The sequence below is a fragment of the Toxotes jaculatrix genome, chromosome 1 (genome assembly GCF_017976425.1).
Source record: "Toxotes jaculatrix isolate fToxJac2 chromosome 1, fToxJac2.pri, whole genome shotgun sequence".
NCBI lineage: Eukaryota > Metazoa > Chordata > Actinopteri > Toxotidae > Toxotes > Toxotes jaculatrix.
Genome location: NC_054394.1, coordinates 14,975,197 through 15,001,642, shown reverse-complemented (window position 1 = coordinate 15,001,642; position 26,446 = coordinate 14,975,197). Strand labels below are relative to the sequence as shown.

The window sequence follows — 26,446 nt, the reverse complement described above, 5'->3', positions numbered from 1 at the left end:
TTTTCCTGGTTCTACAAGAAACAGTGGTAAACAGAAGACAGCACAGTGAAAGATCAGTGAACAAGACGCATTGTGTCAGAAACAGTTCCAGAAATAGTTCCACTATTGCAGGTTTCTGAGTTGACAGTTACTCACTGTGAATTTAAGGTCCATAAAGTGAAAATCACTAACACCACTCTACTGTTTATTCACTGTAAGGATAATGTTATTTTTTTTTCTTTTTTTCTTCAATAGTTGGATCATTAAAAAAAGCAAACAAACAAACAAACAAAAAAACAACAGTCAACTGAGCAACTGGGCAATAAAATTTTGATGTATCTGTTTTTACCTATTCAACAGGTAAGTTGCCCGATCTCTGCAAAACTTGGTGTTTGGTGTTTAATGAAGAAAGCTGAAAGTTTACTTTGTGGCAAGACCTCCTGTAAAGAACTTCTCAGGCAAATTTGGCAGTGTTGGCACTCATTTTGAGATAAACACCACCTGAGAACTGCAAGAGCTCCTGTGGTGGCATAATGTATGATATATATTTTGAAGGAGCGCTTGGAATAACTTCAGTGTTCAGTATGCTGTGCTTGGACTCGGTTTGAATGATAACAGCAAATAGTCTGCTTTCTGGCTAATACCAAGAAATGGCAGGCACTGTGTTGGTTTAGGCACATAATAGCAGAAGCTGACTTATATACAATGGCAGAATGATCAGGAGGACAGATGATTATTCTTTATATTGCAGACAATACAGAGCAGGGGTACTCAAGTATGAGTTGAAACGCAAAATGTCAACATTGTTGGATTGAGCAAGTCATATTTCAGCTGTGAAAAGCTCCAGAATGATGATCACAAAACATATTTCCAAGTCTTCATACAAAAGGTAGACCAGGCAGACTTAGTAGTGTTACTAGTAGTTTGCTGTGTATTCACTGATGAAAAAGCTCAGCCGCTGCCCAGTCTTTGTCCAGTTTTACCACTCCTCACAAAGGCCCGATGCTTTAATTATGCACAATAGTGTTGAGCATCTCTCATAGACTGACTAGTTCTCACTCTAATCATCCTTAAGTGCACATTTTCACCATTCCTCGCATGGCTAGTTTTGAACCTGACATTTCACTTCATCAGCCTGCAGGCCTCCCGCAGACAAGTTTGCTGAACGCAGCTACCAGTGTTTGAAAGATTACAGGTGATGGCACAGGTTAGTAGTGTGCCACTCACAAGCAGTGTGGGTAATGTGGCATTGAAATTTTATAAAGGGTCTGGATTAAAATGTTTTTTGAACATTTTACTTTTTTGAGATCTGGACTCCACTTATTGAGCATGTGGGATAAAGAAGATCTATTACAGCTACCTTGCACTTAACCTTACAACCTTACATAACCTGTCTCTCCCTTTCTGTCCTCTCTCTTCCTTTCCACCCTTTCCTGTACCACTTTACAACTTGTTCTCTCTGTGTGAAAAGGTGAAAAGGCAGAGGTCACCATCATCAAATCTGAGCTACTACACATATAAATAGACTGGCGCGTGCACAGGCATGCAGACACATACAAAAATCTACATACTCTTTATGCATATAGATACATGTGCACACACATAAACAGATTGGGGTTATGCTTGTTTTTTCACTGTGGCCCACTTCATGTCTTCAGACAAATTGACATGTTTGGTAACATCTTAAATATTGAACCTAAGCTGATGATCAGATGCTGGTAAAATGAAGAAAGTCTAAGCACAGTTTGGGCACTCCCCTCTAGAGGTCTTCATAAATGTAGAATTCAGGACCTGGTCTCAAACAGTTGTGTGGAAAATCTATCCAGAAATCCATGCACATAAATTAGTTTAGAGATGCTCGATCTGAAAGGGACCCTGGGAGAGTCAGACTCAGCTCCAAACACACCAAGGGACCTAATCCAAAATGCAGTCGACCAGGAGAGAGAACACCAACACCGGTGACAGCATTATGCACCACCAACGGTCCAAAAGAGGAGCAATACATGTTGTTCATTCCTTTCACACTTTCAATTTCTGTTATGATTATGATGCACCATGTGATAAGAGCTGATCACCAAGGCTGCTCAGATCCAAGCAGGTATTACAAATAGTGGCACACAGACCCAAGACTCTACCTGACCTGATTAGACTGAATATAATTTGGCCCAAGCCTGACTCGGGTCTCTAATTGGGTCTTTGTTACAAAGAACCGAGAGGAGCCATGAGAACCTCTAGTCCCAACCTTCCTGCCAGCACAGTTTCACCCGAAATCCACTCACCATAGAAACTAGGAGCCTTGATAAAGAAGAAAAGCCCCAAAAGCCTAAAGAGACTACCACCTGCACTGCTCTCAACTCAATAATATATGTGTTTCAGGCTTGAGCAAAATATAAATGCTAAAACATAAAAATAGAAGAAGTGGCTTGTCCCACACCGAGCACCATTTTCCCCCGCAGATTATTTATGATACCGTATATGAGAGGATCCAGTTCTAATTTAAGTGTCACATGTGGACTCACACATATGTCACATGTGCCGTCAGATTTGGGTTGGATCAGGTGCACCTGCTAATAAATGCCTTGTTGAAAAGATGAGTGTAACTGCTGTTAAAAATACACAGAGACAAAAATATAGACATAGACACAATATACTGTGCTCTAAAGTGACCCTTCTTCTAGGTTTTCACTCCTTGTGATGGCATGACAACACACAGAGCCAACAAAAATACAGACCATTGAGCCACAAATGTGTGCATTCACCTACAAACACACACACACACACAGAAATGTGCGCTCACACACACACTAAAACACTCACACATACTCACAAAAGGGGACATGTTCATTGATCTAGAAGTGATTCTAAGCTAAAACAACTACAAAGGACTGAAAAGCACAACCATGCCCTGACAGGTGCGTATATGTGTAAATGCATGATGTTATATCCATGATATCCATGTCCATACTTTTGTCTGTTTACGACAAATTTGTGTGTATGTGCCTTTCTTTTGGACTTATGTGTGTGTATAACACAACCACAAGCACTTTGTGTATGTATTTGTCTGACTCTACGTATTTCTGTTTACGTACCTCTAGGTGTGTGTTTTGTGTGTGTGTGCTCCATTGTTGGTCTCAGTATGTGTGTATGCTCTCAGGCAGTACCAGTACAGGTCACTGACTCTTGTTATTTGATGTTGACGTTTTGGCTGTAACGACGTGTGTGTATGTGTGCGCTTGTATGTATTTTTGGTTTCTGGTAAGAAGAGACCCAATATTCAGTCCTTGACTGTTTTACTTCAGCAAGTATATTCTTTTTAAACCAGTCATCCATCTATCTATCTCTCTACAAAAGTAAAGATCCAGTTAGGTGTAAAAATCCTATATTGTAATTCTCAGATTGTTAGTATGTATTAAATATGGTCTTTCATATCATGTCCTTGTATTCTGAAGACCATATTCAGTTTTAAAACTTCTCCTCTTAAGACATAGATTTAACTTACTCTTGTATTCTAGGTGAAAGCCTGCTGCCACCACGCTGATGTCACTCTGAAAGTGCAAAAGGAGCTGATTTGACGTTGAGTTGAGGAGGGCAGGGGCTGTTGTTCCTGTAAAAGACAAGAGACAAAGGTACAACACAAGCAGGGGATACGTTTTTTTTGTGTAATTCACAATTTCTGGCATGTACAAACTGGTTTTAACATTAGCGTTTTGCAGAGAAATGCTCACTAAATAATAAAAACACAATGGAAGGTATATAAAAATAGCATCAGACTTTATGTAACACAACACTGGGCACACAGGAATAAATTATATTAAAAATACAAGTTGATGCTTTTCCAGCAAGCATGATTTTGACCATAAGTTTTGTTTAAATCCTGATAGCAGCTGGGAAATTATGGGTAGAGAAGATGAACGACCCCTCGCCCTCCATGGACAGCTAGCATTTTAGTGTCCTTATGTGAAGCAGCCCTCATCTGCCCCAGTGAAGCTGCTCAGTGGCCAACGCCAGATCACTGTGGTTATAGTGGGCAGCTCCCCTGTGTGCCTTCTTGAGAAGGGCACAGTCATTTGTGTGTGCGTGTGTGTGTGCGTGTGGCCCTATGGGCAGCATGTTTTATGTGTGATAGGTGTGTGACAGGTATGTGCTTGGGGCAGGTCACAGGGGAAACTCCGCTGGGAAATTGTAAAAGGTTAGATCATTCTTTATCCCTCCCTGTCTTCCTTCTCTCCCTCCTTCTCTCCCTTTTTTCTTCCATCCTTCACTCAACCTCATGGTGAAACTCTTCCCCTCCCTTCCTCCTTTCTTCTCCTCCTCTCCTCTCTCGCTGACTGTCTGGAAAGTGGAAGAATTCTATGTCTTTTAAAACATTTTTTATTATTTATTCAAGATATATATCATATTTTTTGGTATTACAACCCATCCATCATAGATCTCCAGTGTATGCTCTATGTGTGTGTATCTATAGTTTAAGGCCTGTCATATCTAATTCATCATAGATTGTGTGCGTGTGTTTGTGTGCACGTATGTGTCAGTCAGTCTGTATGTGTATGTGTGTGTGTGTGTATCTATAGTTTAGGAGCTGTCATATCTCATCTATCATAGATCTCTGGAGTGCTTGTGTGCATTGGTGTCTGTGCATGAGTTTGTGTTTGTGTGTGTGTGTGTGTGTGTGTGTGTGTGTGTGTGTGTGTGTGTGTGTGTGTGTATGAGCATATTGTCATACCAGAAAATGACCCTAATTTAGGAGCTGTCATGTCTCCTCCATCGTAGATCTCCAGAGAGTCCCAGTTGTGCTCAGTAGCAAACGTCACCACTTGGATCTAAACAGCAAACAATGAAAATAAATGAACATAACAGCCTCTGAGTTTATGTGTATCCTCCACAGTTAGTGTAAATACAGTGCATTATACATTTATGTATAAGTGCATACATATCTTTACCTGTATCCCAGACCCTTCACTGACATGGATCCTCCACAGACAGTTGAGACTGTTTGGGTAGGGTTCAGGATAGCCAGGAGAAAGTATTGTACCACGACGTTCAGTCACATTGCCACTGCAGGGAACTAGATTGAAGACATAAAATATGAATTTCTTGGCAAAGTTTATTAACTAAATAGCTAACAGATAGGACAGGTTGTTGGAATATTGCAGTGCATACCCAGGGACAATATGGTGTTCAAATTACCACTACAGGGAGCCAGAGAGAGAAAATATGATAACAAACATTATTTATGGTATAAACTGAGGTGACAGTTGAAGCTGTTTGCAAAAGGCTTGGTCTCAGCAGAGAGAGATTTCACGCAGGCATACATTTAGTTTAGTTAAAATTAATGTCAAAATCCCAACTCTGGCAGTACAGGATGATTCACACAGAGCCAAAGGACTGTTTTCTTCTTTGGAGCAGCTCATGTTAGCTAGTTACATTTTCTGTGGATTTCAGGGCATCAGACAGCTTACCTATACAGGTTGGTGTTGATGCGTTCCACTGTGCGAGGGCACCTGGCACGGCCTGGCACCGGATGGCACCGGATCCTTTCAGTAGATACCCTGGACTGCACTCGAACCGAACCACAGAGCCCGCTGAGAACTCTGAACCAATCCGCCTGCCGTACCGAGGCTCCGGCACTGAACTGCACTGACTGTCACTGGTGCGAGGCACAGCTACAATGATGACAGTAATTAAATAATTTGGGGTGAATGAGCAGAGAAAAAATAGAACAGTAGTTGTCAGTAGAGTGACTTTGATGCTGGACTTGAATTGTATGCAACTTAGTCTGTGTAAGTGCGTGTATGTGAGAGAAAGACAGACAAACAAAGTGAGTGTTACCTTGGTAGACGAAGTGAAAGCCTCTAGCTGACTGGCCACTCTTAGCATTGAACCGCAACATGATCTGATTGGAAGTTGCCAATGGCAATGTCTCTCCTGGGATATACAATTACACACACACACACACACGCACGCACACACACATAAACGCACACAAACACATTATGATCTCAAAATAAATGCAAATGCTAAGCCTTCTCTCCTGGAAACACACAGCAATGTTTTTTGTTCTCACTGCAGACGACTGATACACACAACATAACAAACATATGTTCCATATGAACACACATACACAGTAGTGTACTGATTTACAGTCATAACCTAGCATTTAGTAGGATTTCTCCTTCATTTTGTAGTAAAATGTAGTTCTCAGAAAACGCACACACACACACCAAATCACAGGCACATACACACAGAAATTTATATGCACGCACATACACAGGCAAACAAAGTAACAGTGATAAATGAGAAAAACATGGCCTGGTGTGGCTGACATTTAGAACCATCATTAGCCGTGTTGGGATGTGTGTGTATGTGTAAGTTTGGTTTGCGTGTATGTGTGTTAATATGTTTGTGTGTCAGCATAATCAGTCAGTTAGCTGGAACAATGTGCCACAAATCTGTTTGCCCGAGCGTGTGTACGTGTGTGCACATGTGCGTGTGTACATGCGTGTGTGATAGGGTAATGATGCAGAAAACATTTATTTTGTAAAGCCGGGTGTGTTTCATTCTTTGCTGCCAGTTTTAGCCGAAAGGGGAATTTCAAACCCAAATTAACTTTAAGGAATAAGCCATCCATTCTACATTATATAAACGGGTTTCTTTCCTTTGAACTAACTTAGATGGATCGTAGTTGGAAAGAAAAATGTTGCGTAGTGCGCAGCTACATTTAGCCAATCAAAAACTGTCACATCTTCCTAGTTAGTATTATGCTGAAATAAGCTCACTGATCCACTCAATGAAGGAACAAAACTGCAAACCTTGGTATGAAATAGAAATAAATGCTTGAGATAACTATCATATCTGTCTAGATATGTTTGTGTTTTCTCTATTTTGATTGATGCTTTTATTAACATAACAAATAAAACATATTTTAAAAGCCCTGATTTCTAGAGAAACTAAAGAATCAAAGAAAAGATTAGTCAATATTTCTTCGTATTTCACTCTTCATATTATGTCAGCTACATCAATATTGCCTCATCTTTCAATATCCATCCATGGTGAGTGTGTTACTGTGTGATGATTCAAAATGTTGCCAAGCTGGGATGACTCAAAGTTGAAGGATAAGGAAACCCAGGGAGGATTGTGTTAAGGAGTATCAGTGCTACTGTATGTTGTATGGCACCCACTGCTGATTTCTTCTTGCAAAGATAACCCATAATGGATTTTCACCAAATAGCTACATCACTGTCAAATAAATTGTGATAACAACCACTGGTGCTGTGTTCTACAGCCCCCAAGAGCTGCTTCTTGCAGACGATTTCATTATTTTCCTCTTTCAAAGATGTGCTCAGAAGCACAAAAAAAGGAAAACAACAGAAAAAACATTAAAACGTTAGAACTGAATGGCAGGCTTTTTGAAAATATAATGGCATGTTACGTCATAGGTGACTTAAAATGCCATTCAATTCTGGTAGCATGACCCAGTGGCACTCCTTCAGCTGTGTTTGACGCTGAATCCGTCACATTCAGAGACTCACCTGAATGTGACCCAGCCAGGGAGCTAAGCAATCGAGCATTCTCGTTGGCTCCATCAAACAGCTCCACAGAGTCATTCATCGCCGTTTGGAAAACAGCAAACTGACCAAACACCACTGAAGAAAATAAACAGAAAAAAAAATACAAATTAGCCTTGTGCTTCAATTACACTAGGTATTATAAGCATGTATGGTGTGGCTGTTTATGTACTTACCAAACTGTGGGGACACAGTAATGTAATAGGAGCAAGTCTGTCTTGTAGTGTAGTTTAGGGGATAGTTTGGAGATAAAACAACCCCTTCAGATCCACCATACTGTCCTCCACAAGGAGCTGTAGAAAGACAGAGACACACAGATTTTCTTTTAAACTTGAAGGTTCTTAAAATATGCATACTTAGCAAATCTATAAGCCATGTTGGAGGTACTGCTTACATGTTTGTACAGCGTGTGTTCTTCTAAGCGAAAAGGCAAGATTCATTGAGTGTGGATATCCTGCACTTAGTAATGTTCACACAAGGAGGGATATCTGTCAGTACTTACTATCATTTTTCAGATATCTGATCAAGTGTTTTTGTAACAGAACATTACTGACATGGCTGCACATGCTCCAAGTGATACATTGGCATTTCTTCTTCTTTTTTTCAATGCATTCTTTTTGTTTCCCTGGAAGTTCATTAATGACTCCAGCTGAATTAATTTTAAAACCCTTCAATAAAGTTAGATCCCAATTGTATTTTTATGTAGTATGAATAATTCATGCGCAAATAATGTTTCTCTGTTGCAGCCTTGGTAAATGTTTTTAAATTTTGTTATCTTGTGACCTTACTGATCTCATACAATCTACTGAGTTCTTCTTCACTCAAAAAAATGCATCTAAAAGGCAGTCCTTGTCACCGACTGCATAATACGTTATTACCTTACTAAACCAGATGCTAATTTCACACAGGCTGCAAGCACAAAATGTGCTTTCGTGTACATACAATTCATGTCTCAGAATCACAGGGAAACACATAGATCATGGTTAGATTTAGACTTTGACTTCTTTAGATAGGTAAGGTAAAGTTGGGTAAGGGAATCATTTTACACTGTCACCTTCGTGCCAACCACTGAACAACGCAGGTTACTGTAGGTGAACTGGAAACCTAACGACTGTAAATTGTCCACTGACATGAATGTTAGCCTGTGACACAACCTCTCACAGAGGGCCTGCTGGGAACCCCCCAACGACTCTGAATGGATGGATAGATATAGAAAATGGATGGCTACAGCCACTTTATGTAATAATCACTATTTATAGTGAATTTGGACAGTGACACACTTTTGTACTCTAGCATGTTTGTAATATATTTATAATGAAAACGAAGTTTAAGTGCTAACATTCAGCTTATATTTGAGGGTGTTCACATCCCTCAAATCTATTGAAGAAGATAGGCAAAACTTAAATGAAATCATCATATGTATAATGCGGTTTAACCCGTGTACTGGATGTTTAACACATCTGGGTGGAGAAAGGAAAAGTGCAGCAATTGCCCTTCCCTCATTACCATCACTCAGCAAGGCCCTTAACCACCAGTTGCTCCAGTGGAGCTGCTGTTCCAGGTGTGAATTTGTGCAGCTGAATGAGTGTGATCATGACATTTCTTAAAAGGAGAGCTTGGCTCTCAGTGAAACTCCCCTGAATAAATAAAGGTTAAAATAAATTGTGACTCACTCAACCGGAAAGCCCACAGATATCAGAATACACTTGGTATCTTCCCTAGTGATGCTCTGCCAGGTCTGTACTACAGCCAGTTTCACTTACTGTTTGTTTCCTAAAAAGTATCATCAAATACTTCTGTCTTCTACGTCCTGTCTGTATGTTAACATCTTTGTCCTGCCGGACTGTCCTTAAATCAGAAGACCATGTATAAATGGCAGATGTCTGTTCAACCCACATAGATGTTGACACCCTCAAAGTCATTGTTTCACTTTATCCAGCTTGCAGAATACAGCCAAAACAATACAAAATGTCAATGCACTAATACGCCACTGTAGCTACTGCAGAGCTCAGGGAACAATATAGCAAGAAACATTTCTAGCACTAATGCCCAAACTGTGTCATCCACCTTGTTGCTTCAGCCATTTAAAGACATCATGTTGCAGTGAAGCATTCAGATTTTAATCATGTATCTTCCTTTTTTTTTTTTTTTTTACTGCTGCTGGGAGCTCTGCCCATTGCACTCGAAACTGGCGAGCGTATCACTACTCTAATCTGTTATTCTTATGTATTTTTCAAAAAAATCCAACTGACTGCATTTGGCTCAAAAGTTGTTTAGTTTAGCAGAAAATTCATGTTGTCCCCAAATATCACTTGGACCCTTGTGGCTCCTGGAGCTGTTATATAATGCTGAAGTATAGTCCTTTTATGTCTGTCTTTGTGTGTGTGTGTGTGTGTGTGTGTGTGTGTGTGTGTGTGTGTGTGTGTGTGTGTGCAAATAATATCCATTAAAAAAATAGATGTATATTTAAATAAGCTTATATTCATCATGTGAAATTAATAAGAATATTTATTGATGACGGCATAGTGTGGATGGCTCAGAAAAAAAAAAAAAAACGTGTAATCAATACATTCTGTGGCATTTGATCAGTTCAAGTCCAGTAAACAACCTTAACTGGTACAAAAGTAAACAGTAAATTAAATAGAAAAAAGCATTTTTCAGGGAATAAGAAATTGAGAAATCCTGCAGCAATTGAAATTTCATATATTGCTGTCAGAATGATGAGAAAGAGACAAGTAACAAAGAAAGATAGAATGGTTGGTCATCCCACAGAAAGATACTGAACCAAAACATTAAACGAAAAATCCAGAAATGGAAGACCAGCACAGTCTCCAGATTTAAAAGCCATGGAGCTGGTTTGGAGTCAAATAGGAGTCAAAAATTTAAATGAAATTATGTTCGACAAGACGATTCCTTGACTCCTTGTTTTTAAAGTCTCCAACTGTTTATTTTTTCCATACTTGAATTTCAGAAACTCTGAGACACTGAATTTTGTCAGCTTAAATAACAGCTGGAAAAGTGTAAGTGTTCTTAAACTTTTGACCAGTGTTATATATCTTACATTAAAAGCTTGAAAATCAATCTAGAAATGTGCTATAACGCAGTGGCGCATTTGTGAAATGGCACTTCTGCTGCACCCTCTACAGATTAGGTCCTTTTACACAACGACCCAGCAGGATAAAAACTTTAGTGAATGAATTTATGTGGTACTGAGCTAGAGCACAGCGTGGGATCTCCTGCATTAGAGTACTGCAATTTCAAAAAGGCTATTAATCCTATTAAAAAGTTTTTTTTTACCCCCATTTTTTTGGGGGGTGGGAGGGGGGGGCATTTTGGACATCCCCTTGAGGGTAATTCCCTCAAGCAAAGTCTTCAGCATTTCAGTCTTGTGGAAACTGTGCATAAAGGGCTCAAAAAGTCCACCAGAGTGCCCTGAAGCACTTTTCAATTTCACAGTGGGACAGCCCTGAGCCTTTACAGCCTTATCAGTAACACATGTCAAAGTCTATGAGAGCATGAGTGTGGACATTAAGACTGGGCCCTTATTCTTGGTTAAGGCTTGCTCAGTAAAACCAATTTACATGCCTAGAATGAAAAATACAGCGAAACTTGGTGTGGTTTCTACTTCTTTGCTAGACAGTTGTACTACCACCCACTCATCCTCCTCCCCACTCCTAACCCTCCCTACTTTCTTCTTGTTTCCTAAAGCATCAGAGTAATCACCCTCTTTCTTTCCTCTCCTCCTCATCCCCGCACACTGACATCGATTGATATTTTTTGGATTGATTTTTGTTGTGCTGCTGCATTGAAACCCTGAGGTCTAGAGGTCTTGTCTTGATCTACCCACAATCCCCCAGTGGTGCTGCTCTAGGCTCAGGTGTCAGCCTTATCAAAAGCCTACACACACGTGCTTTGATCACTCACACACACACACACTCACACACACACACACACACACACACACACACACACACACACACACACACACACACACACACACACACACACGCGCGCACACACACACACACACGAAAAAAAAATGCCAAAAAAAAAGCTATGCAATTCACTCTCTTTTTCTCACACATCCATGCACTTTGATCATCCAAACATACACAAGAACACACACGTACACAACACTTTTATAGTCCTAACTCTCACTGTCTGTGTCTCACTTTCCCTTTCCTCATACACACACAGCGGAGGCTTTGGGGTGGTAGTGAGAGTACAGGAAAAGATTTCTGAAATCTCCTAAACCTTTAAGGTTGTGTAGCACTTCGTCCAGGAGCATTTTGAAAACCATAAACACAGCAGTTACAGTGACTTCAACTCACGAGCGTGGGTAACCACAAATTCCTGACCAAGCACTACATATACACAAAAGAGTCTGTTTATTTTCATTGTGAAACATAAGAATAAAATTCCCTTTTGCTGCGTATTGTATATGCCCCACAGACTGTGAATGTTCTTTACAAAACAAAATTTCTAGTATCTTTTATCACAAAACTGATTTTTAAAATAGTCAAATAAATTTTGTGTATGCATAGGCCATTGTAAGAGAAATTGCAAAATGTAAAATTTAAGACTTGACAACTCTCATTTGTACCAACAACAACTCCCAGCAGCTCTGGATTTATAGCGTGTTGTCTGGGTCTCAATCAGTGTACCTCAGAAAAAAGGGAGTACAACAGAGATGATAAATATGTAGAGGCAGACTTAATATTTCCCACCTCAGAAACCAGATGATTGGTTACTGGTTTCACCTTGAAGGTTTACACATATTGTAAAACCTTACTTACAGTATTCAGAAACATTTTTCCATATGTTCTTAAAAGGCAATACGAAAAAGTGATCTTCTACTTACAGCCTGTGAACACAGCTTGCGACGTTGTATGCTTCACTAGCAAAAGACCTCGTAAACCTCAACCTCAGGTATACTTGAATGAGCCAGCGTAAACAAACACAGGCTGCACAACAAACACACAACAACAATAATTCCAACAGTGCAACAACAGAGTCAAGTCATACCAACCAACAGAAATACTGCTTTCATTCACTAATTAATTCTAGTCACCTCCACTGTACCTCTTTTCGATCTTTTCTTTTTAGGTTAAGTAATGGAACTGTCAACCAAACTCAATACTTCCTCCTTTCAAATTAAAAACCTACCAGGAACAGGGGGGATTATGCCCTTTGAGCCACTGGAAAGCTTTTAATGTTATATAACTGTTAAGGAAGTGTTGATTGTCATTAAAAGGACCCTGTGGAGACTTCTTGTAAATAAACAAAAGTTGTTGTTTATGCTCAGTGGTACTCACTAAAACAGTGTGTGTGTATCCTTGAGGTGTAACAAACATATCAAGTACACTTCCGTCTTAATAGAACATCTGTAAAGTAAATTTTTTAAGTATTTTAAGTTTTTAAGTATTGTTTTTAAGTATTGTCTACATTCATGTTCACTAACTTGCAGTCTTTGTCTTCACCTTTGCTAATGCATTGCGGCATAACTTGGTGCATTACCACCATATTTTGATCAGTCCAATAGTGTGACACTGTTGGTCGGACTGTGTATCCCTTCACCTGTTTGAGTGCACGTCACAATAAAATAGGTGTGTTGCACTACTAGAGGTCTAAAACCTCACAGCGAACTTTAAGGACATTGCAAGAGAAAGAGAGGACAGAAAAACAGCAAAATGAAAACAGAACTGTATTATTAGTATGACAGGGCTAAGTTGTTGCACTGATGGAATCGGTGATGTGGAAATAAGGAATGTATTTGGGAACTTTCCTGACTTGTGGCATATAATAGTAATTAAAAGGAAAATACACACAACCATTCTACACAGGGTCTGGCTCTTGGGTCAAAAGGGCAACTTCAGAGTGAAGAAAAGTATTTCAGTCTGCTTAATCAATAATATAATCTTCTCTGTAAAACAAAATAAATTTTGATTTGGTCTCCACACATAAACACACACAGAAAAAGTCCAGCTGTGAACTGTGAATATAACATATGTATGCAAAATTGCTATTCAAACATGTATAGTGTATACAAAGACTGAGCATTAAAGTGTGTTTGTACCTATGAGTGGTATTCTAAATAGGGTGTGTGTGTGTGTGTGTGTGTGAATGCTGCCTCTAGGCGGCACTCTGTAATAGCTACGTCTCTCTCTCACTTTACCTCTCTGTCTCTCTCTCCCTCTCTTGAGCACACAGACATACACACTCACCACACACACACACACAACCTTATCAACAGTCACAGAGAATTCCTTCTTTCTTGCACCAGCTCTTAGTTACCATGGAAACCAATAAAAGAGCGGTTTGAGATGGGAGGTGTAGGCCTGTGTGTGTGTGTGTGTGTCTGTGTGTGTGAGAGAGAGATAGAGAGAGAGAGAGAGAGAGAGAGAGAGAGAGAGAGAGACAGTGAGAAAGCAAGAAGTGGAGAGAGGGCCAGTGAGAAATGGTGAGGAAAAAAAATATAGTAAATCAGAAACAGACAGAGGAGGTGGGAGAAAGATGGAATAAGAGAGAGAGGGGGGATAAAAGAAAAGGAAGAGAGAGAGGAGAGTGAGAAGTAGTTAGAGAGAAAAAGAAAGAGAAGCAGCAGAAAAGAAGAATGTGTGTTGCGGGGTGGTGACGAAAGGGATGAAGAGAGGAGACAGTAGGAGTGTAAGTGGAGATGTATTATTTAAAGAGGTCTCACCCTGTCTAATGAGTTTGGTCTAAAAGCCCCAGGAGCTGCCCAAAGATAGAGAGACAGACAGACAGAGAAACTTCCCTAACTATGTGGTGAGAAAAGTCAATGTGCAATATGAGCCGAGGGAGTAAAGGACTGGATTTATTTAAAATTGTTCTGCTTTGATTATGTGAATTGTCCTATAGCGTAGGTGACGGCAATCTCAGCAGATCAATCCACGTATCTGGGACACAGAAAGGACCTCGGCCAGGAAGCTAATTCAAGAGGAAACAGAGCAAACAACTGATCCAGTGAAGAACAGGCCTAATATTGCTTCAATTTGGGTCAATCAAGAACATCTAATACACTGTTAGAATATATGAAATGATCAGTGTTCAATATATTTCTCAATTTATATGTCATCATACTAGCCAGTCTGATAACACTTCCCAGGCTTTGTGATATACCCAGAATGACAGTATGATAAAAGAATTCTTAATGTGTAGTGATACTCTGTGTATTATATCGAGTTTAAAACTGCAATATATTCATATTTGTAACCACAGTAACGACCTGACAGAAACACACCTTATGGGGAAAATTATGTCAAAATCAATTATAGTGAAAGGACATGAATCAATGGCCATTCAGACTTTCAGATCATTTTTTATTTGATAGAAGACCATTATGTGGTCTTCCATTAATAGTCTTCATATGTGACTAAAATATCAATACTTGGCTCATGTTCATAAATACATTATTATGGGGGATTGCACAGCCACTCATCTGCTAATGACATTAAGTTCTTTTACTTATCACAAAGACGGTTGGTTAAGGTTACTGAACGCTGGAAACGCTTCATTAAGGTCATCTAAGAAATGTGGCAAGTCGCTAATTTACTGAACAAGTAACTGGTTGGTTAGTGGTTCAACCACGTAACTCAATTTGTTTCATATTTGTTTTATTGGTTAAATTAAAGCCTTAACAGCTGACTAACTGACTTCCTGATATCTGAGTGGCCAAGTAGCTAGCTGATTGACAAGAAGTACTGCAAAATTTCTTGAAAGTGCAGTAATGGTGCACCAAAACAACGTGTTAATACACTCAAGACATAAGGTGACTTTCTTGTCTATTAACTTAATAAGTGAGATTTTCTTCATAGATGTTCATAGTGCTCAAAATGCATAAAAAAGACTGGTTGAGTAACTGCACTAACACATCTGAAGTTGATAAGTGGCAGTACTATCTTGAAACAAACTAGATGAATATGAACATGAGATAAAGTGGCTTGATGAGCTTTTTTCCCCCTTGCTGTCTGTTATTCATTGCTCTGCTCAAATAGCTACTGTGAGTGCAATTATCTCATTTTTATTTTTTCACATCTTCAATTCCCCAGCCTCCTCCGTCACTGTCTCTCAGATATTATTAAACGGAGCTTTCACAGGAGCCTTTGTCAAATTCTTAAGAGGTATAAGTAAGTGTGTATTGTCGGCGTGTGCATGTGTGTGTGTCTTTTGTGCTCATTTTCAAATTCCTCTCTTGTCCTGCTACCTTGCTCTGTGGGTTATTTGAAATTTTTTTACGCACATGACACCAGGTCAGGACTCTGTCACTTTAGAGATCACAAACAGACCCACACACTCACACCCACACATATTTGTCTTACATTAGCTGTGAGGACACTCATTGACATAATGCATTCCCTAGCCCCGCACTCTAACCTAGCAGACCTTTGAGGGTGTGAGAACCAGCAAAAATGTCCCCACAATGATGGTTTCAAACAACTTTTGTCCACACAACCACAGAAAGGCATGTATACACCCACACACACAGACACACACACACACACGCACACACACACACACACTCAAAAGCATATACGCTCTGAATGGCAGCTTGGCAGGTGTCACTTCCTTAGCTCTCTGAGCTGTCAATCAAATAGACAGCGCAGCCTTCAAATCCCTAACAGACACGCTGTCTCCAATGCACGATGCGCATGCACGCACACACTTGGACACACACAAAATTGTAGGTCTTGGACCAGTAAGTCTTCCACCATTTAAACAAAGCTTTCAAAAAAATATTTTCTTTTTTTTTACATATTTTTGCAGCATTTTCAACATTATTGAATAACCAATGGCACAGAGGTAGAGGTAGACAGGAAACTCGGGGGGGTGGGGGGGGTGGGGGGGGGGTGCTATGACATGGTCCACGGATGGACTCAGATTGGGGCATAAACAGGTATTGACCAACATGAGCTTTCCATCATCGTGGTGAATGTGCTTGTAAGGATGAAGTTCTTGATGTATTTCTCTTACCTTTACATGTTGGCAGAGCCCTGTCCCACACCGGTTTCCCATCATTCCCCATGACACAGGTGATGGTATCCCCACCCATGATCGTGTAGCCGTGGTGACAGTTGTAGGAGACCTGAGATCCCAGTTTATAGTCGTACCCTGTCCGACTGGCGTTCATAATGTTACCAGGGTCAAAACAGGCCTCTCTTGGTTTTTCTGTGGAGAATGGAGGGAGCTTGTGTTACTGGACAAAGACAAAGCCCGACTAATTTGGAATATTACTATTTCAAAACAAACAGTTTTTTATTGTTCATTATTTATTTATCTGGTAAGTTCATTAGATCCCATATCAGTTCCATGCACTAAACCACAGCCTCCCATGTGGTGCAGAAATGATTTGCCCTCCACATGGTAATGAAAATTCATGTCTTTTTCATTAGAATTTAAATATACAGTTATAGCTAACAGCTACAGATTGCAAAAACATGCTTAAATGTTTTGTGGAGCCCAGTAAAGAAAGAAAAAAAAAATCACACTTCATTGTGGGCAAGACTGTTTTGGTGGTAATTTTGGGCCAAATTTAGGCTGCTGTTTGTTAACCCAAAATATGGGATATATTGAACATCTTCTATTAATCTTTAATATATTTCCTCCCATGGGAGAAGAAGAAACCAATAAGGGTAAAAGAGGAGTCAGAGAAGATGACAAGAATAAGGGAGTAAAAAAATGAGGAGTCAACCTGGACAAAAACTGTCTTGGATCTTTGTGACTTGGCATTGGGCCAGCCTGTTTGCTTTTCTGTGATCGCCAAATAAGAATGAAATATTGGGCTTGACGGAGGGAAACCGACAGACAGAGAGAGTGAGGTGGAGGGCAAGATGGAAGTGAAACAGGGAGATGATTACGGCTGTATTTTAATTAGAGAGATGGCAGATGAAAGGTAGTGAATTAATGACAAAAGTACAGAGGTGTGAGGTAGTGTGAGGAGACAGACAACAGAGACGGAGATAATCTTTTTTTAATTAGAGATAAATGGAGTGAGAGAAACACGAAAAAAATGAGTTTATAAAACTTGACAGAGCAGATCTAGTCTCTAGTTAGTCAAACGACTAATCATCAGTTCCACATTGACTACAGCGGTTAAATCACCCCCAGTCAAGCAACGTCTGTAAAATCAGGATGAGTCACAATCTGTGGAAGTAAACAACTCATGGGCTGACATGGAACAGCGTGCCCTTTGAAGACTTCTGATGTACAGTAAGGATGAAGTTAATGGAGTTGGCAGCTTAAAATATTATCCTGTCTGCACAAGAGACACTCCTGTATCAACATTTTAATCATAACACTCTAAATACAGAATTTAGTGACAGTGATTGTTTTCCCTCTTCTTTTTTTTTACACTTTGCGCACATAACACCCATTCCAAATAGTAGTGGTAGCAGTAAAAGTAGTATTATCAAATACAGGGCCAGATTTACTAAGAAAAGCCCAATCTGCATGTATTCAGCACCTGATTTACTAAGACAGCAGCTCATTATGCAGCCAGCTCTTAGACTGAACTTAGTCTTGCCCTCCAAGTCACACTATGCAAGTGAAGAAGAAAAGAAATAATAATGTTGTGCTCCCAATTGCAAAACATTTACTTTGGCCACCTGAGAAAACTGTTACTATTATGTTACTAGTATGACATAATCTTAAGCATATATCTAATAATGAATTCATTAGGGGGCAAAAACACATTCACTGGGAAAGAAAAGGAGATGAAATGATATAAGAAAAAAATTAAATATTGATTTAGATACACTCATAAATGCCTTTAGCATTTACTTAAAAGAAAAGTTCACTTGTACCTGCAGTGATTTTACAGTTCACTGATGGTTAGGTTTAAAAAAAATGCATCTTGATTTTTATTTCTAATGACTGATTCTTTGTTACATACAATTGTATGTTTCTTTCCTTCACCACATCCTTCCTTGTGGCTCTTGTAAATCTGTTTTGAGCTACTGCGGAAATTGCACGACCTTAGTAGATCCAGAGGAATACATAATCAACCTCTATCAACATGTCTCTTCCTGTTATTTCTGTGATCCTCCCCTAGATGCAAATGCAATGAGGAAAGAGACAGACCATGCAAACACTTGCTAAAATGATGTGTTTGGGGCAGATTGTTTCTGATCTGCACCTAAAAAACAGGCAAGAAAGCCTTAGTAAATCTGGCCCACAGAATATTAAAGAAGTAAATGACATATGTATTGATAAATTAAATAGAACTAGAAATGTAATACAACACTGACTTGTCCTCAAATTCATCAGGAGTAAATATCATCTTGGCACATATATCATGTGTCAAGATGATCTGGTTTATTTTTGTAGCTTTGAATCTAATTAGGCCCATAGTGCAGTGCTTATTACAATTCCAGCCACTTTACTGCTTACAATACTGTAACTATCTAATACTAATACTAATACTAATACTAATACTAATATTACTATTGCTGCTACAGTACTACAGCTAACACTGCTGTTATAATACTACCACTGCTACTAAGGAGTACTATTTACTATACTTTTGCAACTAATCAATGGTCTGTTGATTAGATTATTTAAAAACATTTGGCCATCATCCAAGAAGAAAATCAGAAACTTAAATGCGACCTTGCTGGAAAATGAACAAGGACGTTATGTTAAGCTGATGTTTAATTACCTCTAAATTCGATGGCGAACCCAGACATGCCCAGTGAAGCATCAGATCTGAATGCAAGGAAGAGACTGTTACCACTGCTCTCTATTCGCTCTGGGGCCTGGTTGCCTTGGAGACTTGCTAGTAATGGTCCATTAGAGTCTTCACCCTCGTAGATGTGCAGGAAGTCATAACTTGGCTCCATGTTGAAACTGGGATGAAAAAAAAAAAAATAATAGTAAAAAAAACCCAGGAAGTTAAGTTTAAGAATCAAGCAAGACTGATTGCATAATTAGTGTGTATCTGCTATGTTTAATGACTTCCACTTAGTTTGCGTTATCTCTCTTCTAATCTGACTTTCATTTTGACATGTTTGACATTTTCTGGATGTGTTTACTGCATTTGTTGTTGTTTTCCTCTTCTTCTTGAATTTAAAACGGCAATATATAGTCAAAAACAGTTATTTTTTGATAGTTTAGAAAAATAAGAATGTGTGCATCATCTTGAGTTCATCATCGTGCTGTTCCATCATGAAAAGACATGTTGTGATATATTTTGATCTTTGTATCTTTAGTATGCGTGTGCATGTGTTTGTGTGTACACCTAACACAAATATGTGCCCTGAATTTTTTAACCTGCAGCCTGCAGTAGCTACTAATGAATGTTTATTTGTAAAAGTTTTGCTGGTTTTCACTTTGATCTTTCATCTCTCTGTACATGCATGTAGACATTTGGTCCTCATGAGGGTAAAAGTACAAGACATGTGAACACACACTGTCTCACACAAAGTGTCAGTGTTTGCTCTGACAGCGGTCATGTTAGCTGTCACATGGAGACAAATTTGTATAACACATACTGACACACACACACACACACACACACGCACGCACACACACACACACACACACACACACACACACACACACACACACACACACACACACACACACACACACACACACACACACACACACACACACACACACACACACACACACACATATCTCTGTATTAGCTCTCTCTCCCACCTGTTTGGTTAAACTATCCAATCCAGTCTTTGGGTGGAAGTCATGGGACTTAACTGTGTGTGTGTGTGTCTGTGAATGTGTGTTTGTGTCCTGTCAGAGCAAAGACAGATAAAAAGGAAGAGAGAAAGAGAGAGCTGTAATGTGTATATTTAAATGTAGCTGTATTGACAACTCGTAGGTACCCTGTGGCAAGCACTAAGGACACTGTAGTGCCAGATTTGGAAGAGTGACTCCCTGTATTGTTCATATCCTGTGTTCTATCACCATATACGAAAAAAGCAGTGCATTCATGACACAAGCACAGACACGAGGTTATTACACAGTTCTGCAAAGAGTGGTAACGGTTGTTGGTGATAATGCACCGAAAAATGCAGAGAAATGCCTCTAAAGGAGAAGAGGACCCCAAGATGATGAGAATGATGCAGGTTTCAGACTATTTCCAAACATTTTACGAGTTAGGAAATGCATTTGCCATGTTTGTTAGGCCTTTCGGATAAAGAGAATCTATGTTTTGGCGAGAAAGTGAAAACACAAAAAGAAAGCTCCATAGGATACTTTGTAGGACAGGCTGAGATTTTGATATAGAAGAAATGAACAAAAATGTTATGTATGAAATCCAGATTTGCAGGGCTCTTCTCTCATGTGTCCCCTACTTTTTCTAACCTTTCGCTTTACTTTAAGACATGAGAAGACAATCATGAGTTTCTGAGTTAGGGCAAAAGAGGTGCCATTTGGCTGACAACAATATTTATTCTCAGAAAAGACTTGTTGAACTCAAAAAAAAAAAAAACCCCAAACCATATGTAATAACTACCAAAGTTAAAATTAGTGCAAAGAATGCTCAAGTTTAAGCCCTGTGTTTATAGCTGGTGCAGAATGGGCTTAACTGCACATAAGCCCCTTTTGCACTGGCAAAGCATTAAAATGATCCATGTTAATACCTTTTGCATTAGTGATACATTCTGGGTCTGAATGCTAAAGCTACTAAATGTCATAAAAGAACACAAAGATCTCGCTGAGGAGAAGTAAAAAAAAAAAAAAAAGTTTTTTAGTTATGGATTGCACATTTTGAGTGCCACAAAACTGTCAGTCCTTTCTCACATACGTAGTCAGTAGGCAGTACATTTGCAGAACATGATACCTCTTATTTCACAAAGAAACACTTTTCCTGGCTGATACCTTTTAGCACTGCTATAAACCAAGGTTCTGTTGGATGTGGACGCTCAAATGAGGATACCACGAAATGAGTCCTGAATTCATTGGAGAAGCAAGAATTGTGGCATGATCTGATTAAAAAGGCTGATCCAAAGTCATTAGTAATAGAAGCTTATCTCAGGTGAGTTCACAAAACACAATTACTAGGTTAAAATGAGATAAATAGTGACAAAGAAATTACATACAGAATTCACAAAACAACCAATATCAATATCAAATCAATCAATACAACTTAATTAAAAGTAAAATAAGACTGCCTCACTGTTACAACAGAAGGGAATTATCTCTCCAGCTGAAAAACATGAAGCCAAAATTGGGTCATTTTTTTCCTTTGGCAATCTGGAAAAACTCAGCTTTGCTTTTATCTCTTTACTACATGTGAAACTCCAATCTTCACTTCTGCTTTAGTCGTAGGCCCCTAACCACTGTGACTTGTAAGATATTCTGAGGCGCAAACAGGACCTGGGATGTAAATAAACACTGCTCTATAACAAAAAAAAAAAAAAAAAGAAGTTGGAAATTGTCAGAAATCCTTTTCATTAACACATGAATTTCATTTATCTGCCATCATATGTTATATGTAACATACATTATAGTGTGCAGTATGTTTGTGTGAAAGAGACCGAAATATTTTCTTTTACTTACAACTTTATAAAAGTTCCTGCTTTAATTTCTGAAATCGCAACATAAACAAATCATTTGCTACTGTTGTTACTTATGTCAGAGGTGGATTTTTACTGTTTTACAGACAAATTTAAAGTCTATTAGAGGTTTTCCCCACCAATATGGGTTTATTAGTTACGTTAATGATCCTTAACTGCATGTTAATTAACATAAAACTAAACTGAGCCTGGTCCCTGACTATACTGCATGGACCGTTTGTTGTTGTTGTTGTTTTTTTTTTGTTTTGTTTTAAACGCTGTGTGGGCCACAGTGAGTCATACAAAGTCTACACTGAGAAATAAACTTAAACCAAACACATGAACCAAGTCCATAGAGGGTGATACATTTTTTAATTTAAGCCAGAAGAGAAATATATTTTAGAAAACTCTTGTGGGACCCCATCCATCCCCTTAATCTTTAAGTTTTCTCAGGTATTTGGATAAACTAATTAAAAATTAATAACATCAATAAGACCATTGCTGGACCCTGATGTGTTTGCTAACGCTGCATTGCCTCAAAATTAGGGAAAAACACACCTTGCTGTATCTTTCTTTTTGTGATAAGTTATGTGTAAGTGTGTTACGATCGGTTAGCAATAATTAATCTGACAACGAAACCTTAAATATTGATCGGACTGTAATGACAGTCCCATTAAAACACAATGCATGCACGAATAACTTTGTATTTTCTCTGAGTAGTTTTTACATCCTCAATCAGCATAATTCAGCATTTGACATGATAGCTTTTGTTTCACACAGTGTAAAGTACTTTTATTATGGCGCCATTATGACAGTAATGTATTGTGTTTTCTAGCTTGAGTGCAAAATTTTTAATTAACACAGGATTATCATAAATCTACCAGTTTACTGTGACTGCTGTTTAGACACCTCTTATTGTTGCTGTCATGTTACAGTTAAGCCCTCCACCAAAATAACATGGGCCGCCTTTCGACTGACTCAAAATGCTAGAAATTCCAGCTGAGGGGCCGCAGGGTTTCTAAGGCACAGATAAGCCCCCACTTGTCATTTACAGCTTGTGCATTCATGTTAGGACAGAGGTAAGTGGCAATGCACATGGAGATACAGTGCCATCTTTTAAATTTAGGAGGCCTACCTTTTAAAGATGAGGGCAATGACAAAGTCAGGGTTGACTCTGATTCTCCAGTCGCACTCTTTCCCAGGGGGGTAAGGCTGGGGGTAGTTAGGAGACAAAATTACTCCAGAAGGTCCACTGATGTTGCCCCCACAGGTTGCTGTAGACAGACAAAAAGCAAGAGAGAGGCAAAAAGGTGATTACACAGCATTGGGCTTGGGGTAATTTGGAAAGAGAATCACCCCTGATTGGCCACTCATATAAGCCCCACAGGTAGGCAGCGAAAGAGAGGTAGGTATGGAAGGTAAGGCAGGAGTTGGTTAGGAGAAGGAGAATTACCCCTGGTGGACTGCTGATATTATCTCCACAGGTAACGGGAGAGGGTGAAAGAGCAAAAGGGAGATGGGGAGAGACGGTCAGATTTAGTTACAGAGTGTAGAGCTGGGGGTAGTTAGCAGAGAGAATCACCCCTAGCGGTCCTGTTATCCCACAACAAGCCAGAATGCAGGAAAGAGATATTGGCAAGAGAGACAGACAGATGCATTCGAGCAGCAATTTGGTGATGTGAAGGAAGAATCTGGAATGTGGAGAAGTGTCTTGGGGGTGGCAGGTGGGTGTGAACGGATTATCAACAGTGAAATAGAGGTAAACAAAGGCATTAACAGTTGCAAATCACTCACAGACAGGCACACACTTGGGCACTAGACTGTTGTGTATAATGCTGGTTTAATCTTAGGAGCTTTTGAACACCCAGGGATTCACCACCTGAGGTTAAAGTGCAGGAGAGGGAAGTGCAGGCTAAGCTAAGAGAAAATGTAGTGAGATTTAAGCTCTACATTTTATCTACAGTCATGTAAAACGTGAGGTCACTGGCAAAGAGTCAGAGGCAGTATCAGGAACACAGCATAATGTGTTTCACAGACATGGTTACAAGGCAAATTACTGGTCGCTGTGACCGTGCTGGAGGACTTCCTGATAAAGCTGAACGATAAAGAGAAGCAGAAAGCAACAGAAAGGGAGGATGTGGCATCTAACAGAACGGCAAATACCTGTAGCTCTTTGCTGAAAGCTGGGGGGTGGACAACATGCTACTTGCTGCGGGAATTTTCTCCGGCTTGCTCACATTGTTTACATCCCACCTTCAGCTATGTGTGATGTCATACCCATACCTCATCCTTGAATAATTAAAAAATCCAGCAGCCCAGGGCCTTTATGGGAATCTGGTGATTTTCCTCTTCCAAGTGCTCTTACTACAATGACATGAGAGGTCATACGCAAAACAAAACTGAACTGGATGCAGGAGGTAATCACGAAAAAGAACTTTATGCATTTTGTAGCCCCATTAAGTCATGTAGTTCAGTAGCAAGCCTACTGTCAACTGGAATGTATGGGCAGGGGAATGTATACACTTGCAACAGGTTTTTTTCTTCTACTCTGCTATTCCTGTATTTTCTGACTCAAAAAATAAGACAGGCTTCAGGGCTGGAAGTTACTTCCGTCCTTTAGTGAGGAAGTCAAGTGTGTCAGAGACAACAGAGGAGGAAAATAAAGAAAGGAAAGCACACCTTAAAGTGGGTGACTCAAAAACAAACTGCAGCAGAATCGTGTGAATGAGGCTCGGCGTGGGATGTGGAAGCTCACTCAGCTATAAGCAGCAGGTGGGCTCGATGGTGGTGATAATCGAGGAAAAGAGCAAACAAGCTCTGGTTTGTCAACAGTTTTGACACAGGCTAGCTGTCACAGCTACCTGTACCATTGTGCAATGCTACCTCACTTTCTTTTTTTCCACTCTTCTTCTCATGTCCACATGCATCCCATACATACATCCCAATTCTGCCCAATCCACAGCTTGTCCATCACAGCTACAGAGGTGAGAATGAAATTTAGGATGTTTTGGTTCTGCTTTTGAAATTTCTTGAACAATACCAACCATAGTTTGCTCAACACCTGTTCAACTTCTTCTTCATTTTAAAGATCATCTGTTCAATATGGAAAACCATCTGATGCTCCAGCAAAAGCAGCATCACTTGGCATTAGAGATAACTTTACCCGGAGGCTTCAGTTGATTTGTCTCCGGAGAAGTATGTCAGACATGGCAGAACAACACAAGGGCACCTCAGGGACCTCAGCTGTGATGTAAACTTTACGTTTAAGATATAACTGTGGATCACTCCACCTCCAGAGGTGTTTTGTGTTGAGACGTATATTGTTGGAGGTACTCATTAGAGCAAATAGTGCTAGTGTTAGTGCCTTATTGACATTAACCAAAAAAACCTTAAACCTGTTTACTTGCCAAGAGCCTCAGCATTGTCAATTGTCAATGTACAAGAAAAATGGTTAGAATACTCTGCCCAGAGCTACTTCTTCATCCTTTCATGCTGAACTGAGGGCAGACTGGACGCTATAGACTCACTATTGCAAGGTGGTATTACGAGATGGGATGGGCCAGGGCTAGCTGGTTAACATGCTAACGTCAGTAGAAGAAAAGAAGTGATTCCAAAACAAGCATTAACACTGGCATTGCTTTCCACTGCTGGCGAAAGATCTTGAAGGGTCAAGGCATGAAGTTAGATATTGAACTCATAAAGTTTCTTCTTGACTAGCAAGTAAACAGCTGCTAATGCTACTTACATATAGGACCTTTAACGTCTAGCACCATTTTCATATTTAGTCACCATTTTTAAATATGAAATATACGTCTCCACCTCATTAACGTCTCACTCATCACACCATGGAATCGTATTTTAGCTTAATGTACACTTACCTATACATGTTGGAGGGTCAGGCTGCCAGTAGAATCTGTTATCCATCCGCACACATGTAATGGTGTCCTGGCCTTCTAGCTGGTAGCCTGGATCACACTGGAACGTCATACTGTCACCAGGCTCCTTACTGTCCCCATATCGAGAACCGTTTACAGGGGTGCCTGGGTCATTGCAGGTCGTTGCTGTAGTGGCTAAAGAGCGTGAAACAGACAAAGAAAGACGGATATTGACATACTGTTGCTAGGGAGAAAAAGAGGCAGTGAGACAGACGTGCTCATACCCAGCAGTATTATCATCACTGGCAGCTGCAGACAAAGAGTGTCTGAGTCCTAATGGGGTTTGCTGTCATCATACTGACAATGACTGATAAAATTATTCTATTGAAGGTAGTAATGGCAGCTGGAGAGACATGTGAAAGCTCACGCTCACCCCGACTAGTTAGTAACTAAATAATAAATGGATCAACCCTCTAGGTTCAATCAAATTTGA

General features: G+C 39.7%; 1 protein-coding gene across 1 annotated transcript in view; it reads right to left on the bottom strand.

Moving 5' to 3' along the window:
• The window catches only part of LOC121182366 (CUB and sushi domain-containing protein 1-like), a 282,979-nt gene that overhangs the window by 69,443 nt on the left and 187,090 nt on the right, over positions 1-26,446 (bottom strand). Inside the window, exons 28-38 of the mRNA XM_041038832.1 lie at positions 25,957-26,148; positions 23,214-23,352; positions 19,219-19,406; positions 16,536-16,730; positions 7,721-7,837; positions 7,509-7,622; positions 5,809-5,904; positions 5,439-5,642; positions 4,920-5,044; positions 4,703-4,799; positions 3,479-3,583 (exon numbers count right to left, since the gene is read on the bottom strand). Of these exons, the coding sequence (XP_040894766.1) occupies positions 3,479-3,583; positions 4,703-4,799; positions 4,920-5,044; positions 5,439-5,642; positions 5,809-5,904; positions 7,509-7,622; positions 7,721-7,837; positions 16,536-16,730; positions 19,219-19,406; positions 23,214-23,352; positions 25,957-26,148 (1,572 nt within the window). The remainder of the gene's footprint in view (positions 1-3,478; positions 3,584-4,702; positions 4,800-4,919; positions 5,045-5,438; positions 5,643-5,808; positions 5,905-7,508; positions 7,623-7,720; positions 7,838-16,535; positions 16,731-19,218; positions 19,407-23,213; positions 23,353-25,956; positions 26,149-26,446) is intronic.